At 45.1% G+C, this 11136-nt stretch overlaps 1 protein-coding gene across 1 annotated transcript; it reads right to left on the minus strand.

Moving 5' to 3' along the window:
- Window positions 1-1541: 1541 nt before the first annotated feature.
- Ywhah (tyrosine 3-monooxygenase/tryptophan 5-monooxygenase activation protein, eta) lies at window positions 1542-10927 on the minus strand. Its single transcript, NM_013052.2, has 2 exons — window positions 10667-10927; window positions 1542-2967 (listed from the first exon to the last, which is right to left on the minus strand). The coding sequence occupies exons 1-2, from the start codon at window positions 10751-10753 to the stop codon at window positions 2314-2316; spliced, it is 741 nt and encodes a 246-aa protein (NP_037184.1). The 5' UTR covers window positions 10754-10927; the 3' UTR covers window positions 1542-2313.
- Between the last annotated feature and the right edge of the window lie 209 nt (window positions 10928-11136).

Below are 11136 nucleotides of genomic sequence, written 5' to 3' on the forward strand. Positions count from 1 at the left end.
TTCAAAGAGAAGGGGAGGCTTCCAGCCAGGTCAGAGGATTTAAGAGTGTTTCATTAGATCTTGATGGAAAACGTTCCTGTGTATAGGATGTTAGCTTGGAGAAGGGAAGCAGAAGAAATAGGCTGGCCACTGGTATCTTTCTGGGGTCTAATCTCAAATAGGGATCAAAATAGCCATGGTATAGGAGCCATGATGAGGGCAGCTCCATATTTAAAGTATTTATCGTCAGCCCCAAACTCCTGACCTTGAGTAACCTTTCTGCCTTGGCCTACCAAGGCTGGACTGTAGAATGTTGCCATAGCCCAGTTTTGGTTTTTTTTTGTTTCGGGAAGCATTCTCAGGTATTCCAGACTGAGAATGACCTTGTATTCCCAATCCTCCAGCCTCCACCCAAGTCGTGAGATAGCAGGTGTTTATGTAGTGAAGGGAATCCAAGCTGAGGCTCCACTCAAAGCAAGCACTACCACTGAGCTTCTCAAGTCTGATTTGATCTCAGCTTTCCCTCTATGAAGCCAGGTCCCTTCATGACACGGCTGATACATTGTTTTCTCATGTCTAAAATATTAACACTTCTGCCATACAGAATCACTGTAGAACTGCACATAAATTACCAAACATATGTTTTTTAAGCAGCCCAGTGCCTGCAATCTATTAAATAAAAACCTAAATCCCTCCTATGCAAAAGAAAGACCTTAATCAGGCAGCAAAGTAGTCTCCTACACTTACAGTTTAGCAGCTTATAACCCGGTCTTGGCCCCTCTCAAGAAACTCCATTTAATGCCAGGCATGGTGGAACACACCTTTAATCCCAGCACCTGAGAGGCAGAGGCATTCTGACCTCGAGCCTGAGGCCAGTCTGGTCTATACAGCACTGTCAGGCAGCCAGAGCTATGGTGATCCTGTCTTTAAAAAAATAAAAATCATTGGTGGGGTGTGAGTAAAAGACAGCTTGTAGGAGTCATTCTTTCCTTCTGCACATGGGCCCCAGGAACTGAACTCAGACTCATCAAACCTGCCAACGGCTGAGACATTTAACCAACTTTTTTCATTTTAAAGAATACTTAACCCTTCCTATTTTTACTTAAAAGTTTCAGTATATATCTTTTTGAGACAGGATCTCTCTACTGTAGCCCCTGAGTTCACTATGTAAACAAGGCTGGCCTCAAACTCAAGAGATCCACCTGCTCCTGCCTCTTTAGGGCTGGGATTATATACCACCACACCTGGCTAAAACTATTTACTAAGAACTAATTCAAGGCCCCTCTAATTAGCATTTTATAATATCTACTTTTTTTTTTTTATATCAACCACCACCCTCCCAACAGACCAAACTTCACAGAGGCTCCCTATCCCAGACGGCAGCACTTGGCACACTTACAAGCATCAGTTAACAAGGACAGGGTAGAAAGTGTTACTGATAGAACGCTACTGTATGCTTTAAAATATGTAATGAAAACAGACTGCAGAAGTCTGAATATTAAACGCATGACTAATGCTGAGATGTCTGGGGGTGGGGGGGCGGAATCAAGGCCAGGCACAGATAATATCCCCAAAGCAGCATTTATTTACTCTTTTTAAGTCCAAAACATTTATTTTAGCAATCTGGCATTTCATAACCACCCATCATGATTGACACAGGTTGACACACATGATGCTGTCAGGGTACACAAGAACAATAGCCAAAGAGTTACAAAAAATAAATCCATGATTCTTAATCACAACCAAAAAAAAAGTTACACATATCAAAAACCTCTGATGCATTGCATTGAAAAGAAGGTGTGCGCACATCATAATTTAAAGAGGCACAGCAGGGGCCGCTGAAAGCTCACGAGAAACAGTTTATAAAGCTGATGGTGAAGGAACAAGTTGTCGTGTGTCAGTTTCCATTAGCTGAAAGAAGGGGTGAGAGGGTCAAATTCATTTTTGCATGCACGAGATGTACTGCTTAACAACACACTATCAGCTTGTTTTAAATAGCAGCCATAGCCTGTGTTGGCTAATTCTCCTTTCTACACTCAATTACCATCACATGGATTTGCTACAGATCAACAGACATAATAAAATGCCTCGTTCAGAACACACTTCTCTGCACAATTCAAAAAGGGAGCGCTCTGTGGCTCAAAGCAACCATCAGTCCAGCAAATGCCCATGAAGGTTTATCTGAAACTGCTTCCCAAGGGACAGGAGGGCAGATCTGAATAGCTGTGCTGCCAATACAGATAGGTTTAGCACTAGATATAGTGATTGTGGCAAGGAAGAATCAGTGATAATGGGGGTGGTGGGTAAAGGAAGGGCCAGGGACCTGATGGGTCTTCAGTTGCCTTCTCCGGCTTCTTCATCCTGCTGGTCGCTCGTCCAGAGGGTGAGGTTGTCTCGCAGCAACTGCATGATGAGAGTGGAGTCCTTATAGGAATCCTCGTTTAATGTGTCCAGCTCAGCTATAGCATCATCGAAGGCTTGTTTGGCTAAGAGGCAGGCCTGCTCTGGTGCATTCTGGATCTCATAGTAGAACACAGAAAAATTGAGGGCCAGGCCAAGCCGGATGGGGTGTGTTGGCTGCATGTGCTCTTTGCTGATTTCGAAGGCTTCCTTATACGCTGCCTCAGAAGCTTCAACCACACTGTTTTTCTTCTCCCCAGAAGCCACCTCTGCCAGGTAGCGGTAGTAATCGCCCTTCATTTTCAGGTAGAACACCTTGCTCTCGTACTGAAAATCATTGCAGTTCTTGATAAGGAACTTGTCGAGCAGAGCCAAGACATCATTGCAAACTGTCTCCAGCTCCTTCTCAATCTTCTCCCGATAGGCTTTGACTTTCTCCAGCTTCTTCTCATTCCCATCTGCCATGGTTTTCTGCTCAATGCTACTAATAACCCTCCAAGAAGATCGCCTGGCACCAACTACATTCTTGTAGGCCACAGAGAGGAGATTTCTATCTTCATTAGATAGAGGTTCATTCAGCTCTGTCACCTGCAAAACATCAGAGGTGACCTATTAGAGGACAAAGCCTGAGTATCAAGAGAATCATCCCTTCAACATGATCAACATTTTTTTTTTTTTTTCCGGAGCTGGGGACCAAACCCAGGGCCTTGCGCTTCCTAGGTAAGGACTCTAACCACTGAGCTAAATCCCCAGCCCCAACAACCCCAACAATTCTTTTCAAACTGGTGCCAGGTAGTGGCACGTGCCACTGACCTTAATATTTCAACATAACTAGCAATCCTTTTCAAAACGGAGCCAGGTACAGCAGCACGTGCTACTGTGATCCAGTACTCAGGACATGATAGGGCCTAAGGTCATTATTACTATTTAAACTGGAGGTTTGTGTGGCTGAAGATAGGTTCACTGGGTTAAAAATGCTTGCTGCTCTTGCAGAAAACCTCATGTTGGGTGGCTCACAACTACCTGGAACTCCAGCCCCAGGAAGATCTGGCACACTTGCTCCAACACCCATACAAAGACTTTTGGGGTTTTTTGAGACAGGGCTTCTCTGTGTAGCCCTAGCTATTATAGAACTTGATCAGGCTGTACTCAAACTCAGAAATTTGCCTGCCCCCACCTCCCAAGTGGTGGAATTAATTAATGGGGTGCATAACCACTGCCCAGCAATTAAAAAAAATTTTTTTTGAACAATGTTCTCATTTTGGTAGAAGAATGGCTGAATGGTTATCACGGAAGGTGGCGATACACTATTAGGAAGACTTGGCTCTGTAATATTATTCAAGTGTACCTTCAGCCTCATCTAAACTAAGAGAAAAGCACATTAGTAAGCACCCAACTCTGCTGAAAGGAAACAAGGCTACTCAGCAGCCATCTTATTTTTCCAAACTGCCTAAATGGAACTGAGGTGCCATAAAATTTTCAAATATTACTTATTTAAATGGAAAATTCAATTTTACCAGCTACAACTTTTCTTGGTTTTCTATGATGCCAATTCCAAGTGAACCAGCTATACAGTTAACAGAAAGAACATTAGATTTTGCTATGGACTAAACTGTGTCCCCCAAAAGTTTGTTGAAATCCTAATCTCTGGTACTTGCTCATGTGACCTATGTGAAAGCCTAAGTCCTGTAGACACAGTTACTTAAGATCAATTCATACCCCAGTGACTCCTTCTCCTGTAAGGAGAGTAAGATTTGGAGAAAGACACACGGGCATAGGACACCATGTGACATAAGCAGCAGAGACCAGAAAACAGTGCCTTTGTAAGTCAAGAACACCAAGGGCTGCCACACATCACAACAGGCTGAGTGGCAAGGAAGAATATTCCCCTGGGTCTTCAGAGCAAGCACTACCTTGTCAGCATCTGAATTTCAGATTTCTACCCTCCAAATCTGCAGACTACATGTCTACTGTCTAAACCACTCAATCTGTGGGGTTTTGTTCTAGTTTGTTTTGCTGTTTTATTTTTTTATTCCCAAGAGACAGGGTTTCTCTGTGTAACAGCACTGACTGTCCTGGAGCTCACTTTGCAGATCAGACTTGTATTTTTAATACAGGTATCTGAATTAGTCAGAGACACCAGACCAATCCAGAGCTGGGGTTATTTATTTGAAAGCTGTGAACCATCTGATGCTAGGAATTGAACTTGGGTCTCTATTACCTTCCCTTTTTATAAAAACCAGCCTCAGCCTCTCCTTTTTTTTTCTCTTTCTTTCTTTTTTTTTTTTTTTTTTTTTTTTTTTGGGAGACATGGTTTGTGTAGCCTGGCTGTCCTGGAACTCACTATGTAGACCAGACTGTCTTCAAATTTTCTTAGGTCCAGTTGCCTTGGCCTCTTGAGAGTTGGGATTAGAGGCATCTCTCTATTTCTTCAAAACAATCAACAAATAACAAAAGGAGTCTCCTTGTCAGCAGTTTAACTGTTGTCTTTATGTAACACAGCCTCTGGCTATCCCAACTCTCAAGCCTGTGGCACTCGATTCACACTCTCTGCTCTAAGATTACACAGCATTATTAAAAGTCCCAAATAACGGGGCTGGGGATTTAGCTCAGTGGTAGAGCGCTTACCTAGGAAGCACAAGGCCCTGGGTTCGGTCCCCAGCTCCGAAAAAAAAAAAAGAAAAAAAAAAAAAAAAGTCCCAAATAACACAGTTGTTAATTCATTTATCTTCCTATGACACTACGTGCTTACTCAGAAATCTCTAAGGGCCTCCTCCCATTACTCATAAGGCAATAAACTGGATAAAAATAGACCCAGTGCCAAAAACAGAACAATGACTAGAAAAACTTAAAAGTTCTTAATCTGGGAGATATCCATTACCTAACGAAATACTGAGCACGCAAAACTGACACAGGAGTCAGAAATGGATGGTAATGCAGGCCCCACAATCACAGCTACTCAGGAAGCTGAGGCAGGAGGATTGTGATTTCAAGACTTACTTGGGCTATGTTATAAGCTCAAGATCAGCACAGATAACTAACACTCTAAGCTTATTGTTGGTCAGATGAAAACAGACCATTAGGAGGCGACTTGTCTTTGCCTTGCTTTTGACATCATTCAGCCCAAAGGACTGGCATTACTGCCTTCTACTGTCTCTGAAGGCTCAGGACTAGTGGCTTCAGAAGCCCCAGTGTTCTGACCGTGGAAGTGTCTACAGCAAAACAGAGGAACAGAACATTAGTCCAGAAAGGAAGAGTGAAGGACACTAAAATGCTGGCATTAGGCTGCCTCCAAGGGGGACACCAGGGGAAATCAGTAGACTTCCTGGGGCTTCCACAGGCTTATATACAATGAAGTCAAAATAGAGAAACTAAGAGAATAATGTTTTAAATTTGTGTGCATGCACACAAAACACTCACCCACTCTTAAGTGGTCAGGAGTACACCACACTATGTGTGTGCAGAACAATCTCCTCAGGCATCACCCATCTATGAGACGCTTTGAGGCAGGGTCCAATGGTTTAGAACTCAACAAGCAGTCTAGGCTAGAAGACCAGTGAGCCTGTTTCTGCCTCCCCAGCTCACTGTCTCCTCAGCACTTGCTCACTGTCTGGCTCTGCTGCTTTATTTATTTATTTATTTATTTTTAAGATTTATTCATTTATTATATATAAGTACACTGTAGCTGTCTTCAGACACACCAGAAGAGGGCATCATATCTCATTACAGATGGTTGTGAGCCACCATGTGGTTGCTGGAAATTGAACTCAGGACCTCTGGAAGAGCAGTCGGTGCTCTTAACCGCTGAGCCATCTCTCCAGCCCTCTGCTGCTGTTTTTAACAGGGGTTCTGGGATCCACCTCAGCACCTTATATGTATACAAGCACTTTACCAACTAAGCTGTCTTACCAGCTCTGACAAGTATAATGGAACAACTCACAGCCAGAGATCGGTAACTCAACCAATCAATGAATACCATGGTAGACTCCTGGCCTTCAGAACAGATAAAGGTTAGACCTACACACTTCCCCCTCGTATTTGTCCACTGGAGCTAAGCCACAACTAGTAGATTCTATTTTTAATCAAACTTGGCAGATACACTCAGTAAGTATAAACTGCTTAGTAAGTGTACTTTATAAAGTCACTGGAGGGGTTGGGGATTTAGCTCAGTGGTAGAGCGCTTGCCTAGCAAGCTCAAGGCCCTGGGTTCGGTCCCCAGCTCCGAAAAAAAAAATAAAGATAAAAAAATAAAGTCACTGGAACAATGGTCAGTATAGCAGAACATACATCAGAAACGATCCTGTAACTTCATGGGACATTGTATAACACGAAAGTAAGAACTTGACATTTCAAATTCTGACTTTCCAACTATTTGACCAAGACAAAATTAACCATTAGACATCTCATCTGTAAGACGGTGTTATTACCAACAGTACCTGCAGACACCTGTTTCATATGAGGGCTGAGGGAGTCAACCAGTGGAAGAGCATATGCTTGGCACACACAAGGCCCTGTGGTTTAATCCCTAGCACCAGGCAAGTTAGTATAAATAAAACAGTAAGAAATGAACTAAGAGCTGCCATCTGGTAAGGACCGAGAGAAAGGCAACAAATCCCATAAGCTTGCTGAAAACAGTACAGCAAACATGGGATACCCCTCCAAGACTTTTACTGTTCTCAGACCATCTGAGCAGCTCAGTCTAGTCTTGAACTCACGATAACTGTGCAAGCTCAACTTCTCAAGTGCTGGGATATGAGATGAGCCATCAGACTTGGCCCACAGCACATTTCTAAGGGAAAGGTGAAGCCCTGCAGCTGTTTCCTCAGCGTATAGATTGGTAAAGACACGCCGTGCCCAGCCAGTGGAAAACAGGTCTCTCCTAGTTTTCTCTATTTCAAACAGCACTGAAGTGGCTTTCATACTAGCCAAGTGTGGTGGCTCACACCTTCAATCCCACGACTTGGGAGGCAGACCAGTTTGGTCCACTCAGGGAATTTCAAGCCAGATAGAGGGACATAAGAAGAACCTGTCTCAAAAAAACATGTCGTATTGTCGGCTTTTGTACACCTTAAAAAACGCACATGATTATGCCTTCCCCAGGTCATTCACCTTTTACACAGAACCTACTTCTGTCATTTCTCCCACTCTCCCAGTTACTGGCAGTAAGAGCGCTTTACCTTTGTTAGGGCCTTTACCTCTTCCTGTCCAACTCATGTTTTTTTTCCTTAAATGCAGTTTTGTTTTCTGAACTTCATATTCATCAAGTCCAACATTTCTCTTTATGCTTTGCCAACACTAAAGGACTACAGCAGCTGGGTGTGATGGCACAGCCTATAAGCCAAGCCCTCAGGAGGCGCTGGCAAGAGGAGCCTGGGTTTGAAGTCAGCGAGACTCTAAGACTGTACAACACTGTGTTTCATTTTATAATTTCATAATTACCACCTATGCTTTGATACAATTGATTCAGGAATAGAAGATGTGACTGAATTATGTCCACCTCGCAACCTATCAATATTTACCGGAAGTCTAATTTTTCCTGATATCCCACCGTCCTTCTACAGTAACATTTTTATCCTAATTAGTATGCTTACTTCAGAGTCCACATTAAACTCCAGCAACCTGGCTAGGCATGAGATCAGGAAGTTGAGCTTCTGTTTAGAAACGTCTGCTGACTTTTCATATTATGAGTGTTAACTCATCTGAAGGAACACCACTATTTCTAATGTACTGGGGAGGAGGTTGCTGGGGAATCGAAACTGGGGCCTTCAACATCCTGGGCCAACTGCTCTGCCACCAGAGCTCCAGCCCAGCCAAAATCCTCAAGGTTTACCACTTCTGTCCTCCAGGTGGCGCTGCTGGATCAACAAACACCATCATTACAGGCAACTTGATCAAACCATTTACATTAGGAAAAACCTTGACGATAAAAAAAAAAAAAAAAGACTTGTTGGTAACACAAGCATTCCTAATTTTATACTTCAGAGACCCTAAAGCTAGAGGAACTTTCAAGGTCAGAACAGTGGCCTCAGATCATTCCATCAAGCCAATGTCCTGTTCCTCTCTAGAACTGTATACTTACCTGCCTTCCAGTTGCCTGAAAGAAAGCCAGAGAGAAGCTAGGCATGGTGGTGCACACAAGTGACATTTGACAGGTAAAGGCAGGATCATCTGGAGTTCAAGGCCAACCCCAGCTATATAATGTTTGAGGCCAGCCTGGGATACACGAAACCCTATCTAAAAAGGGAAAAATTTTAAAAACAATATAAGTTTACTGGAATTCACTCTTCCCCAAAGTGTTAAGGTTTATTAATGGATGACTCATTAACATTTAAGAATTTCATCTACAAACTATACCAACAGGCAAAATGAGATAAAAGTACATCCCACTAATATAGGTGAGACAAACATGAATTCTGATAGAAAACACTCGTTTTTTTTTTTAATAGTTAATTTGAATTTGATGGGCTGACTATTAAATTCTCAGTGTTTGGTGTCTTTTCCAACCCATGAGTCATTTTAGATGTAGATTATAAATTTCAAACACAAAGGTCCATTAGCTTTTGCAAAATGTTACCTTAATGCCTCAGAGAGCATCTGTGGATACAAGCAGGAAATTGCAGAACATCCTCAAGGCCATTTACAAACCACCAGAGAGTCTTTTTTCTTTTTTTCCTGCTAGAACTGTTTTTTTCTTTCCTGTACTCTCTCTAGTCTTTCCTTACTTTCCACCTCAGGACAGCTGATCGCTCCAGATATCTGATGGTCGCTTTCCCTTTCCCTTCTATCTTCTTCATTTCCAGAGCGCCTTGCTAAACTGCAGCCTTCAAGTCTCACTCACACACTGACTGAGCAAAGGCCTCCTCACCTAGCTGTTCAGGGAGAGGCCTCAACTTGCATAATCCCAGAACCATTTAGTCGTGACTTGGTGTGTGGATAGAGGTGGCTTTCAGGTGCACCGTAGTAATGTCAGTCTTGTTTCCAAAACTGTATTTTAAATTTCCTTAAAGAACCCGCAATTTTTTCCCCAAACCTAGAATGTTCCTGGTATAAATTAATCTTATCTCACCAGAACAGCATACCATAATGCTGAAATCAGTATTACTAAGGAATCAACAGTCTGTGCTGTTGCTGGGTTCCAGAGACATTTTGCTGAACGTGTACCAGGGCACTGGAGGCAAGATAACTGCTCATGGTTCTTACCTGGGAAATTCTAAATGGTGGCCTCGATTTTCTATTCCATGTAGTATCAAAATAAATTTTCCAAATTGAATTTGTATGGAGTATCTGGGTTTAAAAAAAATCCTTTCAAAGACCAGCCCATAGGACATATGAGCTACAATCCAGGACAGTTAATACTTAAGTCAGCTAAAAACTGCCCAAGGACTGCTAAAATGCAGATTTTCTGAGTCTCAACCTCAAAAATAAATGTTCATGTATTTAGAAATCTAAGGTGGACGGACTCCCAAGGAAATTTTCTCCTTAGTCTTAGGAGCTTGTGGCCACAGTTGGAATTCTGCCACTGTGTGACCTTGACAAGAAATATTCTTTTAGAAAAAGTCCAGGAGGATGTGAAGAGTCCTCTATAGTGATGTGGTAACAGAACTGAAAAGTCTCAGATAGGCAGGTAGGTTCTAATCTAAAATATTCTCTAGGGTGTGGCTGGGCATGTCTCCTTTACCGGAAATCAAGCTGCAGAATCCATCTAAGAGGGTCTCAGGAATGCAAAAGCACCCAGGTTCGCTTCATTTCCATTTCATCTCCAGGAAGGCACGCGGCACTGACCGTTGGGATGTATGTAAGGACCCACACCCTCCTTCACGCCCATGACTGCTGGAAAGGGGTCTTCCCACACAAAGCCAGCCCCCGAGGTGTGGGAAATGGGAAAAAACCAACTTCAGACAAGCAAAGCAAACAGGTCGTAGCAGAGAAAACCAGGAGACCGGTCTCCACTCGCGGATGAGCCTTTATTACAAGTAGGTGAATGGTGGAAGGAAAGCGTGTTTCTCCCCAGGTCCGGCAGAAGGGTCTAGAAGCAGGAACGCTGACTTCCTCCTTTCCTCGGGTACCCCCTCCCCCACCGGGTCTCTGAGCTAGGACACGGCGACCCCGGCCCGCCAGCCTCCGAGAGGCCGCCCGGGGAGACCCCGCCCCGGCCAGGCCTCAGGAAATGGAGAGTGCGGCAGCCGCCGCGCCCAAAAGGTGGCGGTGCGTAGGGAGAGAGCCGCCGCCCAGGCCCGGGCCCGCCCCGCCCCGCAGCCCCCGGCCACCCGGTTCCCCGCACGCTCACCGCCTTCATGGCGGAGGCCATGTCGTCGTAGCGCTCCGCCTGCTCCGCCAGTCGCGCCCGCTGCAGCAGCTGCTCTCGGTCCCCCATGTCGCTCGCGACTCGGCCTCGCCTCGCACGCCCGCACCGCCTGCTCGCTCGCTCGCCCGCCCGTCCGCTTCCCGGTCGCCGCCGAGGCCGCCGCCGCGCACGCGCACTGGCTCGCCGGCTGGCGGGAGGCTGCTGGCTGCGCCGCCGCTCGCGCCTTCTCGCTAGCTGGCTGCACGCGCTGTGGCGAGCGCCGCGGAGCCGCGGAGAGAGGATAGGGGGCGCCGCGGGCGGGCGGGGAGGACACGACCACGCCTGCGCACTCGGAGCGGCCCGCGGAGAGCCTCCGGAGGGGGGGCGGGGCGGCCCAGCCCTAACGGTCTTTTTTAAGGTGACGTCATCTACTATAAATAGCAGCGACTAGGGCCGCGCTGGAGAGCTGCGCA

The sequence above is a fragment of the Rattus norvegicus genome, chromosome 14 (assembly GCF_021556685.1).
Source record: "Rattus norvegicus strain SHRSP/BbbUtx chromosome 14, alternate assembly SHRSP_T2T, whole genome shotgun sequence".
NCBI lineage: Eukaryota > Metazoa > Chordata > Mammalia > Rodentia > Muridae > Rattus > Rattus norvegicus.